Below are 15,704 nucleotides of genomic sequence, written 5' to 3' on the forward strand. Positions count from 1 at the left end.
TGGTTCTTTACTACAAAAACAGTGCTTTGGAAGGCCTTTTTAACTAATGCACCAAACACACTATTAATGTATAAAAGTCCTTTCAAGATACAGTTTCCCAATAACTTCTTTATCCTTAAGATGAACTTCTTAATTGTGTCATCCCCATAACTGATTTCCACAAAAGTTCATCCACAGTATAGGGCGCCAAATACGCCTTAAGATAATGTTTACAAGTATGGCCAAGTAAAAGAATGTTGGATTCACACCCAATCTTAAGGGGGCATAACTTTTACATGTTCTCATCAAGTGGAATTAGTTGTGCACGTTCGGTAATTGCTTGGATGAAAGGAGTTGAACTCTACCTCAACTCCAATTCCTCTTGGTTATGGATAAGGAGAATGATAACTGTCCAACTGCATTTGTTAGACTTTTGTAGACTTTGTCTCTACTCTCTATCAAAAAGTATATGAAGGTTTGTGAATACCTCATACGTTCAATCATAAGAAAACATCAATAGAAAAATAAAACCAAAAAAGAAGAAATATAAGGTTTGGAGTTCTTCTCATCCGGTTAACACTTTGCTTCATTTAAATCGTCAGACTTGTGGTAGGTATCTCTACATTTAGATTTGTATTTTCAGATACTACAAATACAAGAGATCTGAAGTCAGCAATGGTTTCTATCATGGGCCCCACCTCTCTACCTTCATATTAGAGAGTAATGGGTCCGTGCTAAGTGAAATTTCTACTAAATTAAGTTAATGTTGTACGCTGTTGGATCTCGTTTAATCTATGGCGTAAAAAAACACTTTAAGGTTCTCGAATCCCTCTCGTCTCTTCTCTCTCTCTCCCTCTCTCTCCTGCTCCTCTCTCGGTTCAAGTCCTTTTAAACAAAACTTACAGTCTCTCCCCTCTCTTTCTCCTCCCTACGGTTGCAGGAGGCGGACCATTACCGGCGCATCGCTCGAATCTCCTTCTCCACACTGCCGGAGGACTCACCCACCGTCGGATCATCGCTAGAGACAGAGAGGGAGCGTCGCTGTATCGACAACAATCCCTCATCAGCTAGTTTGCCATTTTCCCTCTCTCTCAAGCATTAGGAGAGGCGTTCCTCACTTGAAACCTCTCTCTCAATCGATCTCTCTCGTCGGAGGATCAAGCGTGGCTTTCGATTTTCGACGAGTTCGGCATGTGGGTGGATCGAGATGGCGGTTCGCTAGTTGTGTGCTCTACGATTCAAAAAATAAATAGGATTTTTAGGGTTTTTGGGTTCGATTTTGATGCTTTAAAGGAGGTTCGAGGGTTTTTTCGGGTTTCCCCGTGGTTCTCTGTGGGTTTTCCAATGGCGGGCTTGTAAAACAGAGGGGACGATCCAGGCATCAAGACGTCGAAGTCGTTCCTCAGTGTTTCTGGGTCGTTCAAGAGCAAGAGCATGAAGAAAAGTCAGCATCTGCGATCTGGCTCCGAGGAGGACTTCATCAATTTGTGATGAAGATGGAGCTTAATCGGCTCAAGAACGAAGTTAAAGGTGCCATTTTCGTTGAACTCTTGCTCTGCTTACGTATTTTTTTATCTGATTGTTTTCGCTTTTCTGAAAGAATTTAGTTGCATTTTCTGTTTTCCTAATTACATTGATTGGTTTGAGGATTTGTATTTTTAGAGACTTCCTTTACTTTTTAGATACATATACTTCTTACAATCCATTAGTTTTATTCATTAATTGTTAGTTGTTAATGGAAAGTTCTTGTTGTTGTTGTTAGGTGTACATGTTGAATAATTTTTAATATTCTAGAAGTTTGAAATATTATGCGTGTTTTGTGTCATTTATATATATACTTTGAAAAAATTATTGAGATTTTTCTGAGAAAAACAACTTGGATTTAAAGTCTGTGGAAACTTTTTTCTTGCGGAGAAATTCCTGGAAGCTATATTTGTAATTACGCTTGAGATCTTTGTTCATAAATCAAAGATTTGAGATGCATTTTTAAAACCAAAACTGAGACTTGTATTATATTTGATATAGACATGTATTTCTCCGTTTGCTCTCTTTTTTTCATAGTTTTTGTCATAATCGATTAGGTTGGGTTTACAAAAAAAAAAAACAGTCAACGAAGAGACCTCGGCTCTTAATCGATAGTGATTCTTTTCAATCTAAGTCTATTTTTTTCCATCTTAATAAAAATTTGCAATATATTTTGACTTTTAATTGTCAGATATCTATGGTTGCAATATATCTGGTGATGGTTGGTGGCTAACCATCTTGCAAATGTGTAAAAAGGGGTTTTCTTCATTGGTGATCTATGTTACGAGGATTTGTTGACAAAATGCATGTGGCTCAGATGTTGTGTGGCCATATTAACCTAGGCTTCATTTGTTTTATTCCCACCAATAAGAAAATACCTCCATGGGAAAGACATTCCATGATGGAAATGTCATCCCATTTGTGAAAAATTTCATACGTAAATCCATTCACAGGGGAGGGGGGTGGTATGAATGGATTCTTGTGTAAAATGCAGTCACAGGGGGTGGGGGGTAATTTTGGTTCATTTATTCCAAGATTTGCCTACATAAAATAGTGTTTGGCGTGAGGAGAAGGATACAGATGGGTTCTAGTGAAGACATTGATGTAAATGTTAGTTCGTGTTGGTTGGCATGGTTTAGGAGGGAATTTGGTGGCTGCATATATGTACTTGGTTCTTAACTGATTAAATTACTCAACTAAAAGTTACTAACTACATTGGGGGCACGTTCGGCTGGATCATTCTGATTTACTTTCTCATTTGAATGAGAGTGAATCTTTGCAAATGAGTCACTTTCTAATTTGCTTGAGATTCAAAATCACATGAGACTCCATGTGATTCTGAATCTCAAGCAAATTAGAAAGCGACTTTGAATCATGTTGCGTCAAAGTGGATATAATGATAATTATGTCACTCAAGAGACACAAGATTGGCTTCATGAAAGTTACTTGAGCAAGAATTTGCAAACTGGTGATTTTCATTTAGGAACTGGGAATGACTTCATAATTCAGGTAAGTTTAGTTCATATCTTTTCTTTTCCTTTTAGGTAGAACATGCTTGCTTGATATGTAAATCTTAAAATTATCATCATATATGTTTGATGTATATATGTATCTATTAAATCTTTTCTTTCTAATTTTGTATATCAAATGAGACCATAAGCATTTCTTTCCAATTTTGTATATTTGACCATTAAACTATTTGATTGTCTTCTTATTGTTGTTTTGTTCAAGATGCATCATACCAAAAGACCTAATGCTGGAACTGGCTAATGGATATGCTGCTCTCAAGATGCATTCCTCTCTATATTTGAAACATGTTATTTGTATAAATGGATGTATATTGGACTAGTTGCTTTCATTGTTAACTTGATTTAAGCTTGGCTAACTTTAAAACTAAGTTTTTTAGTTCTCACTTGAGCCTTGGGAAAATATTAGCAGAATATGTGGATGCTTAATGTCACCTTCTATGTACTTCCTTTTTTGTTGATGGATAGATGGATCTTTGATTGCCAATTAAAAGCCAAGTTATGTTAGTTGAAATTGGGAATAAAAAAATTGAAGAAACTACTGTATTTTTTTTAGTTGATCTAGTTGCTTTATGAATTATGTGTTCCGTTTTTCAAAAGGCAAGCTGGGGTTAGACAGATCCCTACCAGTTATACAACTATACCATTGGGTTTTGAACCTGCAACGTCCCAACACAAGGAGATGTGCACTAGCTGCTTCTACCAGACAAGCCGAGCCCCCGTTGGTTTATGAACTGTGTTTTTGGGTTTACACTAGCTTTTTTTCAAGAAAAATTTTGGTGTAGTCATTACGTCAGGTTGCTTATTGTTTGATTTGTTGACTTGGGGAAATGTCCACCCGCCTCTCTTTATGGGCATTAATGGTGTGCACCTAATATCCACTTCCTCATGGCTAAGGTCCCTCCTTCCCCCGCTTGATTACATTGGTACATCCAAAATGATAAATGTAATGAGATAAGTCGAGAAGTAGTGTCAACCATTAAACACCACACTCAAATCTTCACCAAAATAAGTGTGCCTTCTCCTGTGTTGACTGGTCATACGTTAGAATCTTGGGAAAGCAACACCCATATTTTTTCATTGAATGGTCATAGGTTAGAATGCTACTTAACAAGCTCAATGAAGAACCCTTTTTGTCTTTCAAGGGCATGTAATGCATATTGCATCCCCCCTTGGAGCTCAATGTGGTGATCCATATGGGTAACTTGATTACCTCGTAGGACCCAAAACTGGGCCAACCCAGGCGGGTCCACAAAGATTAAAGCATACCACATTATGCAGATTTGGACTGTGTACAACCCAACTTGCAATAATGGGTTGGACATTTTATGCATCCATTTAGAGGAAAAGAAGAGTTTTCCAATAAGATTAAACTTGCACGTCCATCCAAACCATGTATCAAACTCTAGATTTCATCATCACAAACAAGTAAATGCCTTGAATGGGACCTAGCAACCAAAATGCTAGTGTGATGAGAATAATAGTTACAAACTTCAATTAAAGAACAACAATCTAGTTAAAGTTACAAGTGATATAGACAAAATGTGTCACTTAAATTACAAAACTTCAACAAAGTCCCTAATTTAGGTTCAATGTTAGAACCTATATTCTAAAATATCAATGGCCAAACTTAAATTCTAAATTGAGAGAGAGAGAGGTCTGAGCATGATGGTTCGAGAGGTGGTTTGAGCATGACAGTTTGAGAGGTTGTCTGAGAGCGTGGCAGATGACCTCTCTATGCCTTTACATAATCTTCATTTACCTGCAGTAAAAACATACAAAAATAATTAATAAAAGTTGTATATTAACTAAATTTATATTATAAATATTAGAACAAAAAAACACCTAGAATTTATAAAATTCATGAAAGCCTTGAATTCCTAGAATTTGCAAAATCCCTGCCAATAGACCAATAAGACAGCCAAGCAATGAACAAGCAGGTGGATGGGCCATTTATTAAAAAATCATTTGATTCCATAGGAAACAATCAAATCCCGTGAAGGAAAAACTGACATGTAAAGGTAATATTCAAGAAAACAATAACCAAAAAACATAGACAATTAACTGACTGTTCTACAATGAATATCCCAATATCCAACAAAAAAAATAGCACCATATCACCGTACCCTCTTTACTCATTTTCGCAGGAACTGAGCTTGAGTTAGCTCGGTCATCACCTCAAGCAGTCTGCCTGAGGTAGCTAGGTCCTCACCTCTGGCAGTGAGCCTGAGGCAGCTCTGACAAGAGAATGTAAAGTATTTTATTATTGAGGTTGGGGAGCCTCAAAGAGACGAGCTTTAGAAAAACATTTGTGTATCATCAGTGTTAAACATGATGGTGCAAGCTATACATCTTTAACAAATATCATAAGTTTGTCGCCCTCTCTTTCATATGTTAATTAATAGTTAAAAACTAAGAAGTATAACCAAACATCTGAATAAAGATAAATGTGTGCCTCTAATTGCAATTTGATATCTAAATTGAAATTTTTCATAGTTTGATTGGTCTGATCCCAGGAATCCAGAGCAACAGTGTGTTCCATCTCCCCAACTAACCAATAGTTAATTATTCAAAAATATCACATATATAAGATAAGTCAGATATTTAAGGTTAGATCAATTTGGTTTGGACAAAGAACAACAAAAAGTACTTGATGTTCTAAGTATAGGCATCTTAAACATTTTTACAGAAAACATGTATTTAATGGATTCTACTTGCAAATCTAGTTCTTTATAAAATGATAATAATAACAAATAACAAACTCATACAATGAAAGAAAATAATAATAACTTTAATTGGTGATGTTTTCAGTGGTAAGAGTAACGGTTGAAGCTATATTAGTAACAACAACAATGATAATAAAAAAATAAAAATAAAAATGATGGATAATGACAACAAAATGACTGTGAAAAAAACAAAACCTACTTCTTCAACAGTTTTTTTCCTTAGACGTTCTGATAATTTCAATGCCGTGGTTTTTGCTTGGGCTTCTCCTAACTCCCTGTCCTTATCTACACAAAAAGAAAAGCCTGAGCACAACATTAAAATCAGATGTAACACAACCCAAAATACGTGCAACCTGTGAACGACAAAGAGAAAACTAATCTTCGTCATCTGAAACCTGAAATTAGATCCCTCTAAAAAGTAAAGGAAGTCTCTAAAAATACAAACCCTCAAACCAGACAATGTAATTAGGAAAACGGAAAATGCAACCAAATTTCTTCAGAAAATAAAAAACAATCAGATAAAAAATAAGCATAGCAAGAGCCCAATGAAAATGTCACCTTTAACTTCGTTCTCGAGTCGATCTGGATCACAAATGCTGACTTTTCCTTCTGCTCTTGCTCTCACTCTTGAACGACCCAAAAGAACTGAGGAATGACTTCGAAGTCTCAATGCCTGGATCATCCCCTCGGTTCTGCAAGTCCGCCATTGGAAAACCTACAGCGAACCACGAGGAAACCCAAAAAATCTCTCGAACCTCCCTTAAAGCATCAAAATCGAACAAAAAACCCTAAAAATCATATTTATCTTTTGAATCTTAAAGCATCCACAGCTAGCGGAACCGCCATCTCGATCCACCCCCACGTCAAACTCGTCAGAAATCAAAACCCCTCCGTTGATGCTCTAGCGAGAGAGATCAATTGAGAGAGAGAGAGAGAGGGAAAACCAGTTAAGGAGGTGATGTTGTCGATACGGCGACGCTCCCTCTCTGTCTCTAGCGATGATCCGACGGTGGGCGAGTCCTTCGTCAGTGCAGAGAAGGAGAGTTGAGCGACGCATCGGTGATGGTCCCGCCTCCTGCAACCGTAAGGAGGAGAAAGAGAGGGGAGAGCCCATTTTGGTTAAAAGGACTTCAACCGAGAGAGGAGCAGGAAAGGGAGAGAGAAGAGACGAGAGGGATTCGAGAACCCTAAAGTGTTAAGTACTTGGTATTTACGTCGTTGGATCTAAGCAAAATCCAACGACGTAGAACATTAAGTTAATTTAGCAAAAATTTCATTTAGCACAGACTCATTACTATGATGTTAATTACATCAGCATCATTGGTGGAGGTGTGTGGGCCCCATTCTCACATGTCTCAAGGATGTGCAGGGTTGGGATTGAATAGAACCGACCCTCGGTCGTATACAGTGTCGTCGTAACTAAAGATATCTATTGCCAATGGGGGGCCATTCTCACATGTCTCCATTAGGGATGACAGTGGACAAGAGCGGGAGCGGGAGCGGGAGCGGGAGCGGGAGCGGGGGACAAGGTCTCCACCCCTGCCCCGTGTCAAAATCCAAACCTTCATCCCCACCTCCATTCCTGCACGTGTTTGGATTTTAACCTCCACCCCCGCCTCCCTCCTCCATCCTAGTTTCATGTCCTCTATCCCTGGTCCAAACGGGGTGAGGCAGGGCGAGACCCTGTTTTCCTTCAGTCCATTGCCATCCCTTAGAAGGATTGGGGATGGGGCAGGGCGGGGGAAAGCATAAGTTTGTTCCCATCTCCATCTTTGCACGGGTTTTGATTTTATCCTTTATCCCTGCTTCCATCTCTGTTTCATGTCCTTTATCCCCGGTCCAAACAGAGCGAGGTGGGGCAGGGTCCCGTTTTCCCCTGGTCTACTACCATCCCTAGTCTCCATGAGCCTCAAGCCAGATGTGCAGGGTTTAGCTTCAATATAACGGACCATTGGTCATATACAATATCACTATAACCAATGTCTATCATGAAAATATCTATTGCCAAAGGAACAATATGATGTAGGGGGGCGGCTTTTCAATGTAATGAATCCTAAAGATAGACCGATTATGTACGATTTCTGTGTTATATAAATTATGTAAAAGGCCCGGTTGCTTTTTTATGAGAGGGTGGTGTATGTTCGCCCTCGATGATTCACTGAATCTCACGTCTGTGTTCGGGGCTTTGAATGAGCACCACGTATACAAGCACATGGGGCTCGTATTCTCGTGTATGTTGACATAACTTTGCATCGGACTCTGGTGTTGTTGCAAAGACTTAAGTACCCTTTCTTGCTATTCTTCTCATAAAGTGATGGTTTGAGAAAATGACAAAAATGCCCTTCATTCAAAAAAGAAAAAACAAACAGTTCAAAAAAGGACAAACATGTCCTCCATCCAGAAAGTCGAGGATGATGTTGACTCTTCAAAGTCTTCTTCTTCTTTCTCTATTCAAAAAAAGGACAAACATGTCCTTCATCCAGAAAGTCGAGGATGATGTTGACTCTTCAAAGTCTTCTTCTTTCTCTGTTCAAAAAAAGGACAAACATGTCCTTTATCCAGAAAGTCGAGGATGATGTTGACTCTTCAAAGTCTTCTTCTTCTTTCTTCGTAAAACACTGTAAAATCCTCTCTCTCTCTCTAGAGAAGAAATCAAGGGAGGTAAAGAGTTCCTCCTGGAGAAGGCCATGAACACCAACCCTCTCACTCTCTCTCCCTTCTCTCTCTACTTATGTGCCTGATTTAGAGTTTTTGCCCTTACAGGAGGGGGGTCCGGGGGCTCCCCCCCAGCGCGGATCCCGCTGTGCGGTCAGCGGGCGGGGGTCCAGGGGGGGCCGCCCCTGGCGGGGGGCTCGGGGGGGCAGCGCCCTCCAAACCAAATTTTTTTTGGGCCTTCCAACAATGATTTGTAGTATTATCGGGCTTTCCTACAACAATTTCTAGTATTTTCGGGTCTCCAACGAAACGCTATAGTGATTTGCGGAAGACACTACAAATCGCTATAGCGATTTGCGGAAGACAATATGAATCGCAAATCGCTATAGCGATTTGTAGTGTCTTCCGCAAATCGCTATAGCGATTTGTAGTGTTATTCGGTAAGCAAATCGCTGTAAATCGCTACCCGAATTAGGACCAAATTGTCAGGGCCATATCTCCCTAACCGGAGGTCATATTCCAAATCCGTAAAAAATGGTGTTTTCGTTATTGAGTCTAGTTTATTTCTGTAAATTTTTAGCGATTTCTATTGTCATTTCATTCTCCATTTTAACTTCAACGATACATTACAACCACAATCATCAAAAGAAAGATTGCCCAAGCTAAGAGTCTTGAGAGAGTAGAGGAGGGCCTCACCACCCACCGAACAACAAAAAATACAACGACTCAACTTCAAGTGCAGTAAGGACCCAGAGACGAATAAATTTAGAGGCAGCTCATCAGTAAGGACCCACAACAGTCAATGTGCAGGTCAGTCGGTGCTTGATGGAGCAATGTAGGATCTTCTGATGGATGTGCACAGAAGCAGAAATAGAAGGGAGAGAGAGAGTGAGAGGGTTGATGAGCCCCCGAACCCCCCTTCTGTAAGGGCAAAAGGCCATGAACACGCTGGGAGGAGCCCTCAGACCCCCCTTCTGTAAGGGTAAAAACTCTGAATCAGACTCCATAACTCTTTAAGTTGAATGATGCTACCCACACTGGGAGGAGCTCTCAGACCCCCCTTTCTGTATGGGTAAAAACTCTAAATCAGACTCCACAACTCTTCAAGTTGAATGATGCTACCCACGCTGGGAAGCCCCCAAACCCCCCTCCTGTAAGGGCAAAATCTCTGAATCAGGCTCCACAACTCATCAAGTTGAACCATGCTACAGTCATTTTGCAGGTCAGTCGATGCTTGATGGAGCAGTGTAGGATTGTCTGCTATATGTGCACAGAAGTAGAAAGAGAAGGGAGAGAGAGAGGGTTGATGTTCATGGCCTTCTCCAGGGGGATTCCTTTCTCGGATAATCCTGCAGTGTATCAAGTTGAATGATGTTACTCACGCTGGGAAGAGCCCCCAAAGCCCCCTCCTGTAAGGGCAAAAACTATGCTACCCACGCTGGAGGAGCCCCCAAACCCCCCTCCTGTAAGGGCAAAAACTCAGAATCAGGCTCCACAACTCATCAAGTTAAATGATGCTACCCACGCTGGGAGGAGCCCTCAGACCCCTCTTCTATAAGGGTAAAAACTTTGAATCAGGCTCCACAACTCTTCAAGTTGAATGATGTTACCCACACTGGGAGGAGCCCCCAGACCCCTCTCCTGTAAGGGTAAAAACTCTGAATCAGGATCCACAACTCATTTAGTTGAATAAGGATACCCATGCTGGGAGGAGCCCCTAAACCTTCCTCCTGTAAGAGTAAAAACTCTGAATCAGGCTCCACAACAATCAATGTGCAGGTCAGTCGATGCTTGATGGAGCAATGTAGGATCTTCTGCTAGATGTGCATAGAAGCAAAAAGAGAAAGGAGAGAGAGTGTGGGAGGGTTGATGTTCATGGCCTCCTTCAGGAGAGATTTTTTTCTCGGATAATCCTGCAGTGCATAGACTGAGTCTTAAATAATCATCTTCGGAGCACTTAAGTCTTTACAATCACTCATTTTCTACAATCATTATTTTTTTTGGCACCAATGGAGGAGAGGGTAATTAAGTCTTTACAATCGCATCAAACTCCAATGCTAATTAATGCTGACAAACATGGGGATACGAGATGCACAGGCTTAAATACGTGGTGCTTTTTGGGACCTCCGAGCATGAGATGCCCTGTTCGGGGGGGGGGGGGGACATATAACCTGCTTTGCTTTTTTATAGATATGAAAGGAAATCTCATGAGATTTCAAATATCCTGAAAATAAAAAATGAATTGTCAAGAGAGAGAGAGTTATGTTCGGTTACCTCAAGTTAAAAAAAAAATGGTGGTGGTTGAACATGGGCGTTTTTGCTCATGCCAACATCATGGCCGTCTGTTTGCATTTTGGATGAATGCCACGTGGCTTTATTGACTTTTGATCTTTTTAAAATGCAAATCGGATGGCCACGATGTCAGCATGAGCCAAAACGCTCATGCTCAGCATGACCTAATACGGAACGTCTGAGCCATGACGGTGGTTTCTCCTCGTTATACAAAACGGAGGAAAAAAGAAAACCTCGTTTGAGTGAAAAAGGTGGAAAAAAAAACTCTAGTAAAAACCAAGAAAGCGATAGGAAGAAGCAATCCATGAAGCATTATAGAAGAGTTGGGAAGAACCATGAAAAAATGTGACATGATGTCATATCGAAGAAGAAGATGGGGAGCGATAATATCAAAGAAAAAAAAGAATAAAAAAACCATCACCAGGCTCTCGAGAAAATCTCCCATCAAGACTTTGAAGAAAACTTGGCTTGTTCCATGAACATCCCTCGGATAGTTCTTTTTCCATCTTAGATTCTTCTGAAAGCAGGATTCCCACCCCTCTCATCCTGGGATTCCAAGTACCATTAGCAATTCCCACCTTTGGTTGGAATCCTCGCTGCATTTCATCTTCCTCTGATGTTGTTTGTGTCCTTAATTTGGAGAGGCATCCCCACCAACCCTGTTGCTCTGTCTCTAGTCCACCAAGAGTTTGCCAAATCTCTCGTTATAATGTTCTTCATGAGAAAATCTCGGGATATTAGAAGACTTTTACTTTTTTAGAACTTAGAGAATATATTGGTTGATAAAATTACAAAAATTTACAAGTCAAAATTAATAAATACAAATAAGAATGCAATGTGATTAGATCTGTGTTCCGTCATAACACTTCTGTACGACGTTGATCTCAAAATGAAGGGCATCCATACCAATGAGATGCCCATCACTTGGATGATGAGCCCACTCTTTTTTTTTTCTAGACATCGTTCGTCTCTAGGATGGACGACAGTGATATGGTTTAAAATGAACGGCTCACAATGAGCTGGTTCACTGTTTTGATAGATGTCATTCATTTTTTCAGATGAACGACATCCAAAACAGATCTGACGTGATCCTCTCACAATAAGAATAGGGAGAATAATTCAAAACATAGAGAATTCCGCCCCCCTGTGAACACCCCAAGTTTTTCAAAATGATTATAAACATTCTCCTTTTGACCCTGACCCTCATTTTCTGACAAAATTGAGTCATTCTAAAACAAAACTGCAGTTTATTCTCGAATTTTTTGGAATCAAATCAATCTTATATCTGACTTAATTTTGGTCCAGATCCTGGTAAAAGACCTAAACTTGAGCCTTGCTATCCAGTTTTCAATCAAAATTATGAAAAATATCAAAAATAAATTTTTGATAGGCTCAGACAGTCCATCTGGCATCCGTTTGGATTCATTGCTCTATATTTCTCGATTCGAGGTTAAAAACTCGAAAATTTTCTCAAATTTTGAATCCAAACCCATTTTCTGGAGAATTTTCTAAAGAATAGTCTTGAATCCTCAGAAAACTCCTCTTTTCATAAATATTTCTCAAAAATACAAAGAAAATATAGTTTTGTCCCTCGTATTACTTAGGTTTTAGAGTTTTTCCAAAATAACAAAAAAATCAGAAAATACCAAGAAAATGAACAAAAATTTTAAAATACAAGGGAAATTGCGAAGAACTCTTTTAGAAAAGTTTTTGAATCTTGTTTTGAAAAATCGGAGAAACCTCCTTTTGAAAAAAAAATCACAAAAAAATGGTAATTGTCTCGCCCCTTTTCTCCCTGTCTCGCTCTTTTTCTCCCTGTCTCGCTCTTTTTCTCCCTGTCTCGGTCCCACCCCCCGTCTCAGGTCTCAGATTCTCTCTCATCGTTTCACCCTCTCTCCCTCTATCTCAGACTCACACTTTTTCTCTCTGACTCACTCTTTCCCGCTTTAACTCGCCCCCTCGCCCCCTCTCACTCTCCGTCTCAGTTCCCTTCCTCCCTCTCCCTCATGAAGACCACCATCTAGAACCATCCACCATCACTCAACTGTCGCCCCCTTCTGAATTCTTCCCTACATCCTCCACCCTCCGATCAAGGGCTCCAAACCCCTCATTGCCAACGGAACCCCATCGCATTCCTCATCCACCCATCGCCTATTCCTCCTCCCTGAACCCTCGATCTCCAACTTCTTCCATGGCCTTCCTTTCCTCCAGCCTCTATATAAGCAAACCGCAGGGGTCTTCTTCAACATCGGGTTTTCTTCATCAACACCCTTCTTCTACTTATCAAGGACTGTTTGCCCCTCTCGAACCATCGAAGAACACCCATTTGCTCTGGTGCCTTTATCAGACATTTGTTTCTCCGCTCCCGATCAACCAAGGGAATCTCTCTCGAGTCGAACAAGTATTCTCCCTTTCCCTCTGTGATTTCGGATTCCTCTCAATATTTCTTTTTTTTTTTCTAATCCATTAATGCACTATAGACGGTGTTGGATTGCTTATAGCAATTTCAACCCATCTTGTGCGATAGCAACGGGATCTTCTAACCCCAACATTTGTTTTCAATTTCCCAGTTTATCTCAACAGATTTCCTTAATCTATATAAATGTAACTTCCTGTTTACGTTGCCTCATAGTTAACCTTTCTCTTTTAGTTTACCTTTTCAATTTTCTTCCATCATTTTTTATCTGTGAAATTTTACCTTCTGTTATCATCATTATGCTGTATGATATTTTCATCTCGGCAATCTGCAATTTGGAATGATTGAAATCGCCTTAGCGATAGGCGTTCTCTAAGATCACATTTCTGTAAATGACGATATGGGGTTTATTGATTCATTTGGTAATCCATTTGCTCCAAAACGATATTTCTGTCGTCGGTAGTATTGGATTGCAGTTCATTTTTTAAAAAGATCTGATTCATCTGCAGTGCGATTGTTGCATCACATTCCTGTTTGAGGCCATTATTGCATTGACTTGTGTCTCTTTGCATTCTAATTCTCATGGTACATTTCAGTTTTGCTATAGGTATATATTGCTTCATCATTTTTACTGATTCCTTACACGTCATATTTTATTTGAGCATGGCATTTCTGTTTTTCTATATTTTCTCATTTACCCATACCTATCTGTAATTGTGGATTCAGTATCATCATGTCATTTGTGTATTTTCTTCATTCCAACAAACATACCCTGCCTACATCTTCAGTAAATGTAACCAGTCCAGAGAGGTTTGAGGAATTTGGGGTTAAGACAAGATAAGATTTGCTTCTATTTTGTTCATAAGTTTTTACCATTATGATGGGCTCAATTATCTGGTATGTTTTGAATTGCCGTGGAGATGGGAGAAATCAGTAGATCCATAGGTTTGAATCCTGAGGATGAGATACTGTGTGCTTTAACATTATTGGCTAGTGCCAAAGGCAATTGATTTGCCACTTTCATTATGCTCAACTCCTAATTGGGATTCATCAAAGTTTTGATGAACAGGTAAATATGGGCAACATTGATATTGAGGGTGAGTAGCCGATACAATAATCTCTCCTTCATCAAGCTGTGATAGCAGGGGTTGTTTCCATGCCATTTGCCATATCATCCGTATATTCTTGATCTAACATCGCAACTGCGCCCTGTGCATTACATTCAATATCCCCCCTGATCACCTGTATATTTTGCATATAGTATTCACACAATATATTGTTTTGTACTTGTTCATAGCCTCCGTTGCAATAGTTTTATTTCATTCATTTTTTTTTGTCACCATGTGCGCTAGATTTCAAAGCACAGTTCAGTATGATGAACCCTTTACAACTCATTACTGTCCACCAGGATACAAGGGATGTTCTCTATATGGATACTGTCAGGTCTTGATTAATGGGTTCTGCAAAAGTTCATTTCCTACTACTACATTTGTGATTTTTCATGTTAAGTGGGTTCTATTTTTCTCTGTATTTTAATTTTCATTTCCCCTTTGTTAATTTCTATGTCAGTATTAATTTTCAAACTGCATTCTCCTACCTATGCATATACTGTAAGCATCACACATTACATACTGTTGGGGGTCACAACATAATATCAATTATCATCCAATCTCATTAAATCACATTTCCCCTGCATATAGTGATATTCGATCTGCATAAACAAACATCCATCATCATCTCATGTGGAGTCTGGCTTAGGCTTTGACATGTTCGTTGGTAATTCCTGGTCTGATATGTGTGCGAAGGTGGATGGATCGGAATGACTTTGAGAATTTGGATAAAGCAAACAAGTAGAATGTAACCATCTGGACTAGTTTGGTTCCTGGTGATATTTGACAGCATTTAAGCAAAAGTTGGTTGAGAATGCGTTGCTTAATGAGCTTGTTATGGGAATTCTGTTAAGAGCACTAGTTCTTGGTCCTGTTGTCCAGGCATTCATTGTTTGATTTCTCTGAGCAATGCATTTGAGCAGTGCATATTGTTACAGGTGATATGACTTCCAGTGTCTCAGTTTCAAGAAAATTTTCTTGTCATTCTCAAGATTTTGCACTCGATTTTTTTTTTATTCTCATAGTAGCGTTTTTTTTTTCTTTTAAAGTGATGTGTTTAATCCAGGATTATGAAGAGTTCATACTCAGAATCGGCACAATGTTTGTGGCTTCTTGTGCTTCCATGGCACAACAGTCCTAAAACCGCCAATGCTCACCATCTCCCTCACCCTGTCATAAATTTTTCACAGTAGCTCGCAGCTGCTATATTTCACACTTCCGGCAACCCAAGGGTTGCCCATTCTAGCAATATTATGGCCACCCTCTGTAGCCTGTATCCCCTCCAATTCTGTGTCCACCACTTACCTACTGTAGCATATGCAGTCACATCAGTTACACCCCCCTGCATTTGCATTCCCTGTCCCTGTTACCTGTGCATTTGCGTCCCCTATTCAATCACCACTTACAACTTCATAAATTTTTTTTATTAGCTATGATTTTCACAGGCTTACAACAGTAATGGTTGTGGTTTTCTTCT

General features: G+C 39.6%; 1 protein-coding gene and 1 long non-coding RNA gene across 3 annotated transcripts; one reads left to right on the top strand and one right to left on the bottom strand.

The window, feature by feature from the left end:
- The first annotated feature begins 921 nt into the window (after positions 1-921).
- Positions 922-3,415, top strand: LOC149835121 (uncharacterized). Its single transcript, XR_016432595.1, has 2 exons — positions 922-1,509; positions 3,235-3,415. It is a non-coding gene; the product is annotated as an uncharacterized LOC149835121 (long non-coding RNA).
- Positions 3,416-3,827: 412 nt separating this feature from the next.
- Positions 3,828-6,893, bottom strand: LOC149835122 (microtubule-associated protein 70-2-like). Of its 2 annotated transcripts, none has more exons than XR_016432596.1 (3): positions 6,314-6,893; positions 5,955-6,108; positions 3,828-4,791 (listed from the first exon to the last, which is right to left on the bottom strand). XR_016432596.1 is itself a non-coding variant. In XM_090010416.1 (3 exons), exons 1-3 carry the CDS (start codon positions 6,435-6,437, stop codon positions 4,765-4,767), a joined length of 237 nt encoding a protein of 78 aa, XP_089866542.1. In that variant the 5' UTR covers positions 6,438-6,893; the 3' UTR covers positions 3,828-4,764. The 2 variants fall into 2 exon arrangements, 1 of the variants encoding a protein (XP_089866542.1); XM_090010416.1 differs by having other exon boundaries at positions 5,955-6,040.
- Between the last annotated feature and the right edge of the window lie 8,811 nt (positions 6,894-15,704).

The sequence above is a fragment of the Nuphar pumila genome, chromosome 6 (genome assembly GCF_984573655.1).
Source record: "Nuphar pumila chromosome 6, dmNupPumi1.hap1.1, whole genome shotgun sequence".
NCBI lineage: Eukaryota > Viridiplantae > Streptophyta > Magnoliopsida > Nymphaeales > Nymphaeaceae > Nuphar > Nuphar pumila.

What these genes read in the sequence shown, in the direction of transcription:
- LOC149835122 (XM_090010416.1), bottom strand. Translation starts at nt 6,437, where the DNA reads ATGATCCAGGCATTGAGACTTCGAAGTCATTCCTCAGTTCTTTTGGGT. An exon ending in ACTCGAGAACGAAGTTAAAG is followed by an intron (nt 6,041 to 6,313) that starts GTGACATTTTCA and finishes CTTTTTGTGTAG; the next exon opens with ATAAGGACAGGGAGTTAGGA. An exon ending in GGAAAAAAACTGTTGAAGAA is followed by an intron (nt 4,792 to 5,954) that starts GTAGGTTTTGTT and finishes TTTTTACTGCAG; the next exon opens with GTAAATGAAGATTATGTAAA.